At 43.7% G+C, this 14,783-nt stretch overlaps 1 protein-coding gene across 3 annotated transcripts; it reads left to right on the plus strand.

Moving 5' to 3' along the window:
* The first annotated feature begins 819 nt into the window (after window positions 1–819).
* On the plus strand, window positions 820–9,958 carry ccm2 (CCM2 scaffold protein). 3 transcript variants are annotated; one of them, XM_030345514.1, is made up of 10 exons: window positions 820–1,228; window positions 4,762–4,938; window positions 5,415–5,498; window positions 5,731–5,911; window positions 6,260–6,396; window positions 6,708–6,843; window positions 7,172–7,226; window positions 7,878–8,007; window positions 8,292–8,430; window positions 8,567–9,958. In XM_030345514.1, exons 1-10 carry the CDS (start codon window positions 1,199–1,201, stop codon window positions 8,875–8,877), a joined length of 1,380 nt encoding a protein of 459 aa, XP_030201374.1. In that variant the 5' UTR covers window positions 820–1,198; the 3' UTR covers window positions 8,878–9,958. The 3 variants fall into 3 exon arrangements, with proteins under 3 accessions (XP_030201374.1, XP_030201373.1, XP_030201375.1); XM_030345513.1 differs by having other exon boundaries at window positions 821–1,228; window positions 5,728–5,911; XM_030345515.1 differs by lacking the exon at window positions 820–1,228 and adding an exon at window positions 2,945–3,257 and having other exon boundaries at window positions 5,728–5,911.
* The last annotated feature ends 4,825 nt before the right edge of the window (window positions 9,959–14,783 follow it).

Raw genomic sequence — 14,783 nt, forward strand, 5'->3', positions numbered from 1 at the left:
TGTTGTTGTTAAATATAAAATGTAAGCAAATTGTTCCACGGAACTAGCATTCTTCGAAGAAAAAAAAAAGAGCAAAACTGATGTCCAGTATTGTACTTAACCCCTATTTCTGGGAACAATATGAATATTATTGATAACATGGTGCTAAAGTTATTTTGTATGTTTTGGTTTTTAGATGAAAACAGAAATATTAAGCGAAAAATGTAATGTTAAGCCTTACTGTAGATTATTATATCAGACTGTTCAAACAGAAGAGAACAAAATAAATATAGTCTTTGAAAGTGCAATGTGTACCAGTATTGTATTTATTTCAGATTATTTCTGGGCAAAAATATATAATATCATATCAACCCAATTAATAAATGATTATCTCTCCAATCTCCCTGCTATGGTGTTAGCCTACATCAATTTCCAAACTAGGATTATCATTAGTTATACAAATGAATAAATTGATGCAAGAAATGAATGGCAGATGGATGAAAGAATGGATGGATGATATATGTCTACAAACGAAAGTATAAGAAAAAGACCAATGTATGAATTAAAATGTCCCCCATGTGTGCCTCTTCATAGGTATAACGAAGGGGTGTATATGGATATTAACCTGGAAAATGTATCAACCTTATTATTTCATTTTTACCCTACACTATCAATCGAACTGCAGTAGGCCTATATACAAGCATAAGGTTAATATTGGGCAGATGGAAGTATACCAGTACGATGCTCTTACACACGTCATGGCACACGGACCCATGGATAAGATAATAATAGGCGACGAGAGTGCTCATCACTTGTTGATTTGCGTGTCCCCTGCCAAAATAGACGCGCAAAGCATGCTGGGTCACACTGTAGTTCAACGCCCAAAATGGCGATAGTGTTAAAAAGTTAAAAATGTTACGCCCGAGTTATTTATTCTTCTCCACCAGTTCGTTTTGCTGATATTGATACTCCGTCTGAACACAGTGTGCCCACTCCTTAAATACCAAAGTGTGTGTCTTGTTTAATAACGATGTCAAATTCCATCTTAAATTCCCTGCGTGTAAGCCAACCCATCCCAGGAGCTATGCTAGGCTAGCCAGCAGGCTAACCAAGCCCTTTTCCATAAAGTTGTCAGAGGATGACAATCAGTAATGTGTGCTCTCGAAAGATCTCCTTATGTTGATGTGAATATGACGAGGACAACGTTGCCGTAGTAGATATGGAAGAGGATGTAAAAAAAGTTAAAAAGGTAAGTAGGGGATTACCTTATGAATTATTTGACTTCCTAGCTTGCTAACAGGATTCAGTACTTGCTGTATTATTACAGTGTACTACCTGTGTATACGATAATATATGTCTCCGCTGCTTCAAACACAGTTCAGCTCGTGGTGTATAGGCTACTTTCTGAAAGTAGCAACTTGTTTATGATTTGTACAGCTCAGGTTATTAGATCTCAAATATTTGGCAGTTTACGCCCCCTAAATCGATTATAAAATGGACACATTAATGCGCTTGGAGTTAATCCTAACTTAATTCAGATTTACAAATATACACGTCAAAGGTATATAAGTAATTTACTTTATGTGTTCACTTTGTAAACTACTGTAATCTATAACATATACATTATTTATTAAAACTTGCAGTGTCTATCGTGAAACATAAAGCAAACACACATCATCTCTGTTTTCTATCTCCGCTTTCATTCTGGACTCCATAGCTTAATTTAATAAGTGTTAATGAGTATGTCAACATTTTATGAAAGCACACCATGCATTATCACAATACAATACAAACCATTGTTCCATTACAGATCATATATCTGCTGCAAGATCTGCTTGTCAACATTGTAGTCGGGATATCCTGACGTTTCCTGACGTTATCCTGTAGTTTTATGGTTTGTGGATGATGGAGAAATTCTTAACTCGTCATTCAAATTACTTGGAAGCGCACCTCAAGATAAAATATAGCATCATGCTTGGTTCATATGAAGCGTTACCTGGTTGGCCAAATGTGCTCTGCAGAGCCTTGTGGAGGGTTTCATGACAGTAATCAATAGATCTCAACAGGCTACTATGAGATATCAATTTATGTTGTTAGCATTTCATGCAATATTGCTCTCTACCACTTTGGGGCGCCATTGGATCGTAGCCAATGTAGACACCTATTTTATAACCTATTTGTAACGTTTGTTATAATTCATAGCCATTCAAATACAGGCTGACTCCCATTTATAGAGAAATATTCTTACTTTGTTATGTTAAACACACTGCTTGTAAGGCTTTTTTCACGTGAATGTGGGGGAGAAAAAAACCTTAGTTTTGGTGTATCATCAGTTTGACTTCACTTTGTTAAGATAACTAGCTTAGCTGTAGCTGTTCTGAGTCATGTTATTTTTTAAAACACGTATTTGATGAGAGCACACTTGCCTATGTTTTCCTTTGTCCAGCACTGGCAAGAACTAAACCATGGGATCCTGGTGCTTTTGAGTTTATTTCCAGTGTTTTCTCCGGTTGGAAAGTTAGAACGTCTTCAGTTACCTCCCTGTTCATCATCTTCAGTGTGCAAAGCCAAATTCCATAGAGAAAATAAACTGGTGCTGGGCTTCCTGTGGCCAGACTGTCCAGAGAGCTACCTGTGCTTGCTGTTCTCTGCCGGTTCCCGAGAGAAGGCCCATGAAATGTTAATGCACCTCTCTGTTACCACCAGCAGCCACCAGAAACGAAAAACTGCTGAATAATGTATTGGGACTGCGTGGTGTACCGGTCCACAATACGAGATCATTTATCAAAGATTGTGTGGACACTTTAAAGGGAAAAAATCCCTAATAGGCCACTGAAAATAAATACAAATACAATTGTTCAGATTGAGTGAAGTCCACATTATGAGCCCATATGTATCTTGTCGGATGTGTTTCTGTTTTTGCAGTCAATGCAAGTTAAACTTGTGCAAATATTGACCACCAGTGTAATCACAGGAAGTAAGTGGTTGGCCCTTTCCGGTTCTGGATTCTCTTTAGAGTCAGAGGTGCTCCTCTCTGAGTGTGTGCATTTGTGCATGTGTAGAAGCCGCACACACACACAAAGCAATACACCAAGTTCATACGCCCCTCGTCCTCCCCAGTTAGCAACCGTTGCTAAGGCTGCTAGTGACTTGAGACAACAGGTGACAGACGTAGTGTGGCTGACGTGAGGGGAGGAATGCGTCCACCCACAACGTCTCTCGCATCAACTCTGCGTCCCGTTAAGTAGCCACATCAGTCAGATCACATGGATTACGAGGTAATTTTTGCTGTTTTTCATACGCTATGGATGTGAAGGCATGTTTTGTTTTACATGCTGTTTCTATGGAGGAATTGAGATCCTTTCATTTTTGAGCGCAAGCTGATAATAAGGAGTGCAATTTAATATGCAAGTTGAAACACGTAGGGTTGAAAATGTGTGTAATTTGGGTGAACAGGAAGAAAAACGAGGACTAGTTCCTCTTTGCTGAGGGGATTTTTTTCAACGTTTACCTTTTGTGATATGATCCTCTGCCTTTGATTCTCTCTCGAACATTTCTTCTGAACGCTAATCTGAAGTTAATTTGAAGAGCATCTTCAATTTAATTTGATTATATGTGCATCTGATATTGACTTGCAAGATACTTTTAAGCCCTATCTTGTCCTCATGTTAGCATATAGAATCATCAGAATTGGTTTTTGGATGTATTTCAGAGCTACTTAATCACCATGTGGGTTAATTGTGAAGCGCATTGAGTATCACCATATCTATAAAAGTGCTTTTAAATACCATCCACTTCTTTTTACAATGTGTTAACTGACCCAAACTAGCAGTATCACTATTCACAGTCACCACTGTCTACACAAATCACATTGCAGTAATTCGGGTCTACATTGTCTAGAGTGGGTGGGGTCGAGCTGTATCTTTCCTTCATCTTGTTCTTCCGGCTTGTGCTTCCCACAAGATGTCTTTATGTGTATTTTTATTTTCAAGCTCATGTTAATTGTATATAATGTGGTCCATGGTCTGTGTTTCAGAGACTCTTTGAAATGCGCCCAGGCTGCCTATGGCGAGTACTGTGCTAAGAACCGCAAGGCTGTGGCTGATAGGATCAAACCACTTTTAGATCTGCCCTTAAACTAAAGAATATCTTTCAACTCAAATCAAACTACTTTTAGATCTGCCTTTAAACTATAGAATACTGTTCAACTCAAATCAAACCACTTTTATATCTCCCCTTAAACTATAGAATATCTTTCAACTACAATTAAACTGCTCTTATATCTGCGCTTAAACTATAAAATGTACTTAAACTCAATTATAACTACTTGAGAATAGTACTCCCCTTTTTCCGTCTCTACCCTGTGCATAAAGCCACAGTCCCTAAAAATATGTTAAAAAAAACTATAGAGTGTATTTCAACTGGAATCAAGCTACCTTTCCATCTACCCTTAACTAGAAAATATCCATTATTTTACGTATAGGTCTCTCAGGGCTTCACAGGCCACATTTTGTGAAAACCCCCTTAACCCTAACTCCCCAAAGGGCCAAGGAAAAACACCCTTCATTATCAAGGAAAAAACCTTGAGAAGGAACCGAGTGGGAGGGCATCCCTCCTTCAACCCATGATAAGTCTCTCATCACTGCCTTGTCCATTGAGTTACAAAGGCAATATAAAAAGTGAAGGTAGAAAAAACTATAGACTTTGCTTCAACTCGTTATCAAACCAACATCCCATCTACCCTTCAAATTTCCTTAAACTCTCCTTTCGTCCCTTGGTTAGCCCGGCATCGTGTCGCCGTTCAAGCGCGTGTTCCTAAAGGGAGAGCGTGGCCGGGACAAGAAGACCTCGGAGAAGACCACCGAGAGGCGGGCCCTCCACACCTTCTCCCTGTCCCAGCCCGACCACCGCATCGACCCCGACATCCTACTCAACGACTACATCGAGAAGGAGGTCAAAGTGAGTCACACAGCATTACTCCAGAAACGTTTTTTCTTTTGGAAACCCTATAGGAAAATATGGTTGGGTCAATTTTGTTCACATAAAGCCATGATCACATTTTAAGACACCCAATAACCCTAAACCTTCTAAGGCAATAAATACTCGCCAAATCTAATGGAAGAAGTAGGGGTGTGCATCTCTCCTATATAGGACGATACGATACGTATCTAGATACATACGATATGATTAAGGGACGATACATTTAAATATGGAACTATCTGATTGGTGGGAAAACACTTCATTTCGAGCGAAATAAATACATTTTCGACAAATCTGATCGCTCTAAATAAGTGGAATGTTTTATTCAAGGTATGACACCTTGATTTTCTCAATGGTTGCGTGTTCAAGTAGTTGGTCATTCAGAATAGACTGAAGCTCTCAACGAGGCAGTTCATATGGAGTCCATATTGAGTCCCTGTTTTTGTACCGTGCAGTACCTGGGCCAGCTGACGTCCGTGCCAGGCTACCTCAACCCCTCCAGTCGGACCGAGGTCCTGCAGCTCATCGACAATGCAAGGGTAAGGTCCTCAGACAGCACCGCCTCATATACTGTATATAGGAGGGCAGACTGATGTGGTGGCTGGGCTGTTCCAATCCCAGGGACTGGATTCAGGATTCCATCCCATGCCTGTTAATTGCAAAGAAAACAGACTTGATAGATTGGTAACGGTAACAAAAAGGTTGAGCTGCCATGTGCTCAAACACTAAATAGTAACACACGGGGTCCACCCGTCCTGTTGTCCCCAGAAGACGAACCAGCTGGCAGGCCAGCTGACGCCGGAGCTGGACGCGGTGGTGAGTCTCTCCGCCTACAACATCAAGCTGGTGTGGAGGGACGGAGAGGACATCATCCTCAGGGTGCCCATCCACGACATCGCCGCCGTCTCCTACATCCGGGACGACTCGTTGCACCTGGTGGTGCTCAAGACGGGTGAGGGGTCGATCGGGAGGGAGGGAGGGACGGACGACCAGAGGCAGTGCCCCCTGTCGATTTGGTGTCGGGGCGTGGTGAAGGGTCATAGGGCGACTTGTGACAGCGTGCCATATTTACACTGGATGCTTTTTCTCTTCTGAGCCCGATCTCACCCGTAAGATGCCATGGATAAAAGTGTTTGCGCGATTCCGATTTTCGCTGGAAGTTAAATTCCAAAAAAGTCGACAGTTTATCTCCTACTGTCTATTTATTCATACGTAGAAGACGCAGTTAGCACACCGATCCTGCAAGTCTTAACACTCCCGTGCTCTCCGTCCGCCCTCCGCCCCCGTCCCGTGTCTCCAGCCCAGGAGTCCGGGGGTTCTCCGTGCCCCAGCTCCTGTCCGGACCTCAACAAGTCCCAGACCCTGGGCTCCCTGTCGGAGAGCGGCGCGGGGCTGGTGGAGGTGTGCTGCCTGCTGGTGCTGGCCGTGGAGAACAAGGTACCTCATCTGTACACGGACGCACGGCGGCGTCCTCCTCTAGTTTGATCCGGGATGGGGGCCTTCCTGGGGTGAAGACCTTTGATGCAAACACGCTAGCACTGGCTTTGAGCTCCTCCCTACATCCTCTCTCTTAGAAACGTTGTTGGTTTGCGTCTTGTCATGTCTCCCATGATGCTTATACATCATCGTCATCATCCACATCTGCTGAGTGCTTGTCCAGATTGTCCAACTTATTATTATTTTTAACAGTACATCATGGCAAAATCCTGTCTCTCCTTGCATCTTAGTTTGTGATGTCTTCCCTCCAGGCGACGGCGGAGGAGCTGTGTCTGCTGCTCAGCCAGGTGTTCCAGATCGTCTACACAGAGTCCACCATCGACTTTCTGGACCGGGCCATATTCGACGGCGCCACCACACCCACCAGGCACCTGTCCCTGTACAGCGGTAAGGAGAGCATCACGGGGCGGTCTGACAGGGCCTGTCCGTGCCTGCGTCACGCTCCAACCTTGACTTCTCTCTTTGACTTTGCCCCCCCCGGCCGCCTCATAAACTGGCCATTGACGCATTTTGCTGTGATTGCTGAGTGGTACATTTGAAAAAGGAGCTCTGAGTGAAGAATCATGCCGTTTGGGCCAGCTAAAGGCTTCCTGTGTTGTTCAAGCTCAATTGATTATAGTTCAATCAGATTTGTATAATACTCTATAATATGCATTTTTTTCGTGCTCAAATTCTGATGTTTTCATTATGTTTCTACTGGTTATTTTTCCGACAGACTCCTCGAGCAAGGTGGACGCAAAAGAGGCCTTCGAAGCTGAGGCCAGCACATTGTACGTACCCAGTGTCGCCGAGACAGCACGCGTCCTTAAGGTTTACACTGATAACTGATAATGGTGCAAACAACAATTTTGTCGCCCCCCTCCCCACACTACCATGTTGCAATTCATTGGAAATGTCATACCGCAGAATAAGCAAGGGGCTGCTTTTTTCCCAGACTCTGCACCAGCATTAGCCATCCTCAATGGAATCTGCTGACTCGCAAACCGCTTGTCTGTTTTGAAGCCAGTGTTTCATGCATTCGAATGGCGTGTAATCCAATACCCTGAGGAGAACTGTGGGTTACCACAGGTTCACCATCCAAGCAGTGGGCCACAGATAATCATTAGCAGTGCTATCATTCAGCTTTTATTGTTTTATTTATTTAATGCATATATCCATTTCCTTTTTACATTTTCCTTTTGTCTTTTTTATTAATATTTTATTTCAAAATGTTGACCTTTGACCTTATTCACAATATTTATGGGTTGCAGACCTGAGAAATGGAATCTTAGCAATGCTCCTTCAGTTCCATTTTGTATATATTTTATTCAGGTTTATTGTCTGTTCAAGCACTTTGTTAACTGTCGTTTTAAAAGGTGCCATGTGCCTAACCCGTCTCTGATCCCAGTGTGTCTCTGACGTTGACCATCTTCCCCCTGCAGTTCCTTCGAGGGCTCCCTGGAGGCGGCCGACAGCTCCCCCTCCACGCCCGCCTCCCCCCAGACCAAGGCGGCCAGCGAGGGGGAGCTGAGCACCACCGCGGCGGAGCTGCTCCAGGACTACATGACCACGGTACGGGACTCTCAGTGGCGCGCTCTCTCTCTCTCTCTCTCTCTCTCTCTTCTCTCTCTCTCTCTCTCCTCTCTCTCTCTCTCTCTCTCCTCTCTCTCTCTCTCTCTCTCTCTCTCTCTCTCTCTCTCTCTCTCTCTCTCTCTCTCTCTCTCTCTCTCTCTCTCTCTCTCTCTCTCTCTCTCTCTCCCCCTCTCTCTCTCTCCCCCCATGCCGTTATTGTACAGCAGAAGTTTCCTCCTACTGCTAATGAATGATTGATTCCCCTGTTCTTCGTCCCCCTCCAGTTACGCACCAAGCTGTCGTCTCAGGAGATCCAGCAGTTCGCCACGCTGCTTCACGAGTACCGCAACGGAGCCTCCATCCACGAGTTCTGCATCAACCTGAGACAGCTCTACGGGGACAGCAGGAAGTTCCTCCTCCTGGGTACTTATCGAGCTCCTGTTGAGTCGTCCAGCAGACGCGTTCGTCCAACGTATTTGGTAAACACCACCACTTGCGTCCGGCTCCTCATTCTCCTCTGCTCTCCTCCCATCCCCCTCCCCCCTCCTCCCCGCTACAGGCCTGCGTCCCTTCATCCCCGAGAAGGACAGCCAGCACTTTGAGAACTTCCTGGAGACCATCGGCGTGAAGGACGGCCGCGGCATCATCACCGACAGCTTCGGCCGCTACCGCCGCACCGCGAGCTCCGCCTCCGACTCCACCGCCAACGGGGCCGGGACGGTGGGCGGGGACAGCACCCACAGCGGGGGGGGCGGCGACGCCCCGGCCCCCTCGGAGGGCGACGAGTGGGACCGCATGATCACCGACATCAGCAACGACATCGAGGCGTTGGGCGTCAGCATGGACCAGGACGGCGGGGTCTCGCCCTGACACGCCCCCCCCCCCATGGGACCCGTGGGTGCCTGCCAACCCACAGACCCTCATCCCTGGAACAGTGGATCGAGGAACAATAACAACAACAACAACGGCGCTAAACGAGAGGCACTGACATTTCATGACACTTTCATAATGTTTTTTTTTTTTTTGCCCCCCCAACTTTGAAGGAGACAAGTCTGTGAAACTTTAATGGTATCTTAACCCTTACGGCCCTACAGGGCAGCTCCCGGTTATTCTGATGTGCTACCAGGTGGTCTCTTTGCACCTGGTAGCACAAGCTAGGCGTCTATTGTTGTAAGCTCTTCGTTCAACAACATTTCAACCAGATGTCGATGAGTCCTCTACTCACTAATTGCTGTATTTCTAAAGATACCCATAGCCTATGACGTTTAACAGATTATTTTGTTGTATCTATTGTTTATAAAGCTTTATTGGCAGTATCTGCCTCGCGTGTAGACAATGTAGCGATTTACCCCAGCGGTTTTTGAGGGTTTATGATTATAATAATCAATATCCCCTCTATAGACTCTGGAGTATTAAAGAATCAATATCCAAAGGGCGATGTACAAGCTGTGGAATATTATAGACTGTTATTGGATGCTTTTTGTTCTTTATCCACTTCCACTTCCCTTTAACCCCGGCCCCTCTCCCTCCATGTGTTCTTCGATTAACTTTTTGTTTATTCTTTGCTTATATGGTTCATATATATTTAATATTTTAGTCATCGCTTTAATACGTGTATTGTCAATGTGTAATAGACAACGTCTAATAGTCCTTTTTACAGTGCCTTTTCACGGTGCTCTGTGAAAAGGACTATTAGTTTGCCAACAAAGGAAATGCCATTTGGGTGAGGAGGACCAGAACTGACAAAGCCAGAGAGCCAATGATGGACAGGGTTTGATGTTTAGTCTCTCTCTTCAATTTAGATCAGTAACGAAGTGTCGTGTTACTGTGATATTCCCATATAGCGGTTATGGTGCCTTTCACTCTGCAGTACTGTTGCCAAGCTGGCGATATGAGCTGTGTCTGTACAGCGGACATGTCATGGATATTAAATAACAATTACTTCACATTAGCTGTGTTCTGATCTTAATTGATCATTGTCATCAATTATTAATAATTATTAAATGAATCAATTATAATAAAATAACTATTTATAGTTATTTTAGACTGATATTGGTAGATGTTATTTTCTCATACCTTACATGTTTCGACAGATATACTTCCCATGTCAATCATGCAATAAAACCTACATTGGGGAGACGGGAAGGAGTTTTACCACACGAAAGAAAGAACATAAAAAGGAATGTGAAAGGGAGGCAGCTCAGACAAACGAGCAATAAAGGACAAGGCCCAGCAAGAAAACCTCAAATCAGCCATAACGGACCATTGCAAAAGAGAGAACCATATCATGGATTGGGACAATGCCAGAGTCATTAAGCAGGAAGGAAAACGGCCGATACCACCGTTGGATAAAGGAGGCGATTGAAATAAGAAAGCGGAGCCTGAAGGCGATGCTCTCCATACCTGGAGTTCCGTCCTGGGGGGCGGCGGACTGGCAGCAGGAGGTGTGGTTCACCCGTCAAAAAACAGCCAGGTGGATCACATCTCCGTTAACGTCAGCTGATAAGAACGCGTCACACTAATACACCCGTGTGACCTTCTTATGAAGACGGAAGTATATCCGTCGAAACATGTCAGGTAAAGAAAATAACATCTACCAAATGTGTCTGTGATAAAAGAAAACTATAAATATTTATCTCAAGTGTAGACACAATGAATGCATTACAACTATAATAAAATATCATATGAGAAGAACAGGAAAGTGTAAAGGCCAGGGTATTCTGTGCTCCCAGCCAGAAGAACTGGGTTCAATCCCCAAGGTTGACAGCCCCCCGGCCTACAGGCATCCTTCAGCAGGTTCCCCATCCCCTCCCCTCAGTAATGACAGTGAGTTGTAACATGTAAATGATCAAAGTGTCTGCAGAGATAGTCAAATATAGAGTTGACATCTGCAAGGAGGCCACTTAATTAAAAAATATTAATTTGAGAATGCATGCTTCATAACGCTAGGGAGTAGTGCAGGTGGCAGCTTGGCTATTGAAGCTGCTTTGCAAAGTGATCCTTCATTTGCCCTTACGATGATCTGAAATTGCATCCCTTTATTCCAAGCAGTGTCGCTGACCAATACTGTCCATGGCTGCAGACATACTCCGCTCTCTGGAAGAGAGGCGAGTTGGGACTATCCCAGCCTGGCATGATTTTAGTTTTTCTTTCTATTCCTATCTTTGCAGATCCACCATCATTACTTATTCTGGTCTTACAGACACAGACAAAGGGAAGGGCCGACCTCACTACCTGCCCTTCTGCCGCTGATGCCTACAGTTTAGTTACACAAAACAGACGAGGGCAAGGGACCTCTGATGTGGAACGCTACTACATCTGGTCGTTAAAAGGCTGCTTTGGCACGTGGCAGAGCCCAGCCCGGGACACACGCTGTGTGGGAGCCAAGGCACCCTGCGATCTTTAGCAGTGCGGGTAAACAACAGCCGAGCACAGATTATGCTAGGGTTGTGCATCAAAGCTAACGTTTAGTGACAAGGTGACATCATTGTTAGACAACGGTTAAAATTGGCGGAGAATTGCGTGACTTGCGGGCCCCCATGCTGCTCCGGTCATGTCTGCTTTCTCACGCTACATGAAGGAGTTCTGCTAATTGGGGGGCCTGTCGGAAAATTTCAGGTTAATCCAGTGGGAAAATAAACCAAACCCTTTCTCTATTCATGTAATAAATACAGAAGGTCATACAAAATGCATGAGCGGTTTTAATTAAGCCGTTTTTAATAGAATAATCCTAAAATGTAACTAAGAAGAACGATTTAATTTGCTACCTGGAGCGTTCCTTGTGTTGGAGAACAACTGGAATTGTTACTTAGGCTTACTTCTTTGGTTGGAAGCTGTTAAAGTGAAGGATTAGTAGGGGAGCACCATCGACCGTATTAAAACAAGCACCCTAGAAGTATTTTTACTTCTCCATATCAGGCCTGGCTGGGCCTTAACTAATCCAACATTGGTGGCCAAAGACCCCGGATCCAATGTTAAGACTTTGATTTACTTCCAAGTCCTAAAGTACTGACTCAAAGGCTCAAAACGTCCAATAGCTAGCTCATGAAGTCACCATCTGAATTAGCGCAAAGTAAATTACTCACCAAATGTCACCCTGTCCCATGACAGATCTTCATGTTAGCCCCTTGCAATTCAAGTCTTGTGTCTCTAGCTGCTGGCCCAAGACATTTTCACTTAAAGAAAAAAATTCAAGCCCTTGAATATTCTGAAAGGGAAAACTGATTATTTACCAGGATTCGGCGAATCAATATCCTATTTAAAAAGTGACCGTGAAAATATATTTATTAACAATTAACATTTGTCTGTCTGCTTTGTTTGTTTTTAATTCAGAAATCAACCTTTAATGTTGGCATAACTCCACGAACAAAAGTAAATAGGATCGAAGACAAAAAATAGTTATTGGGAAGAGTTCTGCAAAGGATTCAGTGTGAGTACCCAACATGGCAAGACATGATGTACACATTCCTGCTCACAGGCACCAATGTCAAACTTTTTTCTGATCTCTACAGATCTACAAATTTGTTTTTGGTTAGAACTGCTGGTCAGCTCAATGCAAAGTGGATGGTTAATACTGTCTACTTTATGTGTACCCCTCAATTAGATCCTCTTTTGGTTCCAGGTTAAAGTTCGAGCCGACATGTCTATTTTATCCTGTTCCTGTGTCTCCTAATCATTTAATTGCATGTTAAACCAGCAGCATAACGTCATCAGTATTTTTGTTTTCAGGGAGCAGAATCAACAGATGACTAACACTAAAGTGTAATGAAATAATAATCACAGTTACAATCTGTGCAGGATGGACGTGCAATTCTATCAATCATTACATGCTGTTGGAATCGTTGCCGGGCAACTTCCCATTCCCATTCCCTAAAGATTTTTTTCCTTTTAAGGTAGATGTTCTTGTTTTATCCCTTGAATGACTCATTTTAACAACAAACAGGAGGGGTTAGGGGGTGGGCTGGATTTGGGACTTTTAGGAGGAATCAAATGATAAACCATGCACTAAAGAAACCTACTTGATGTGACACTTGAGCAGCCAGTCACTGAAAGGGGCTCCTTGCTTTCAGCCGCGATAAGCTCACATAGAGCTGTAAGTCATGCAGGAAAATCCCCCTGCTCAGCAAAGTCATTGATCCCATCCAGGCCACCACGGGTCCTGTAGTACAGATCAATGGAGACGCGTCGGTTCACAGAGAGCCGAATTTACACTATGCCTTCCCCTTGGCCCCACTCACCATAAAGCCAAGTCGTGTTCCCAAAGCCAGCGATATGCCTTTACACACCCTAAAGCCGCTGATAACCCTTTGCTGCATAAAATATGCAACTTTTTGTCTCTTTCGTCACCCTTTGAATTATATGAAACATATTTTCATATCCAAGTCCACTTTAACTGTTAATATATATATTTAGGTCATTACCAGCAGTCTGACGGCTTGGGCCTACTTCTTATGCTACTCACACAGCGCAACGACAATAAAGATGAATCTAACCGAATGTCTTTGTCTCGGTGCAAGAGAGGCTCGCAGGGGCCTCAGGGTAGGAGACATGCAGGGGGCCCCCATAACAACAAGAGGTGTGAACCTTCTGACATTGGAAAGGAAACGTTAACCGACAAACTAGGGTACAAACACAGGTTTTTTCTACATGTTGAGCCACTGGCGTTCCTTTCAGCTTTTGTTGGGTCTGTAAATTTCCTCGATTAAAAATGTGTGACGAGTTCTCTGTCTGCTGGTTGAGGAGTGAGCAGGGCACTTCATGGTGGTTGACATTGTATCCATTTCACCCAAAAACAGAATTAATGCTATGTTAGAAGTATGATGGACAAATACATCCAACTATTGTTGACTCTCAGTGTGTGATGATAATATGGCCACTCCGTATCCACCAAGCATGGCAGTGTGATCATTTGATCCCTTTCCGAGAGAATGGGAAATGGTGCACATTCTCTGCCTAAATGCACACTGTGCTATCGTGTCGTTGTGCATTTAGCATGCTAGCGACTCTCAACATACTGATTAAAAAAATACATTTATATTATGATTTAGATATGAATATTTCAGACGGGTTAGTGGTTCCGGTTAGCGGTTAGGGTTTGGCAACGCTGGGGTGAGGCCCATTAGTTTGACGTGTAACGAACAGTTCTTGTTCTCGATACAGCTTGTCCCCAGCTAGGCTGGGTTAAAGGTGTGGATGTCATGAGTTGGATTATTTAAGGGACCGCTACAGCCAGGAGTTCAGGACGGGTCAAGACAGCATGCCTTTCCAACAGTGTGATAGGGATACTCAGCCAGTAAGAAAACAATAAAGTTTAATCATCATTGATTTCATCATAAGAGAATTAGAGTGATTAGAAAAAATATATATAATCACAAATATATACTTTTTTAAAATACATTTTTCATTTCAGGTACATGGGGATAGTCTTAGATACTACTATCCCTAAATTATACATGTTATAAATCTATCCATATTATTTACCAATACTAAGCAGACCAAATGTAGGAAGCCTACATGAAATCTTTAACGGAAGCAATTTAAGACTTTAGCTGCCATCTGCAAATTAAACAGAGTAAAATAATCTGATGTATTTTCATTATTTTCCATAAATGCCTACCACACAATATCAAACCCTACGATGTCTACGTCTCCCTCTTTCACCATCATCTGGATAAATCTGGAGCCACGTTTCAGCATCCATGAACCCATCCGGTCGGGTCGTTTTCACCACCCGGTGGTTCCCAACCAAGGGGTCGCGGACCCATTGCGGGTCCACA

This window comes from Gadus morhua, chromosome 21 (assembly GCF_902167405.1).
Source record: "Gadus morhua chromosome 21, gadMor3.0, whole genome shotgun sequence".
NCBI lineage: Eukaryota > Metazoa > Chordata > Actinopteri > Gadiformes > Gadidae > Gadus > Gadus morhua.

Coding starts and splice junctions, on each gene's coding strand:
- ccm2 (XM_030345513.1), top strand. CDS start 1,199: ATGGAAGAGGATGTAAAAAAAGTTAAAAAG. Junction 6,397..6,707: donor TGCTGGCCGTGGAGAACAAG/GTACCTCATCTG, acceptor TCTTCCCTCCAG/GCGACGGCGGAGGAGCTGTG. Junction 6,844..7,171: donor GCACCTGTCCCTGTACAGCG/GTAAGGAGAGCA, acceptor TTTTTCCGACAG/ACTCCTCGAGCAAGGTGGAC.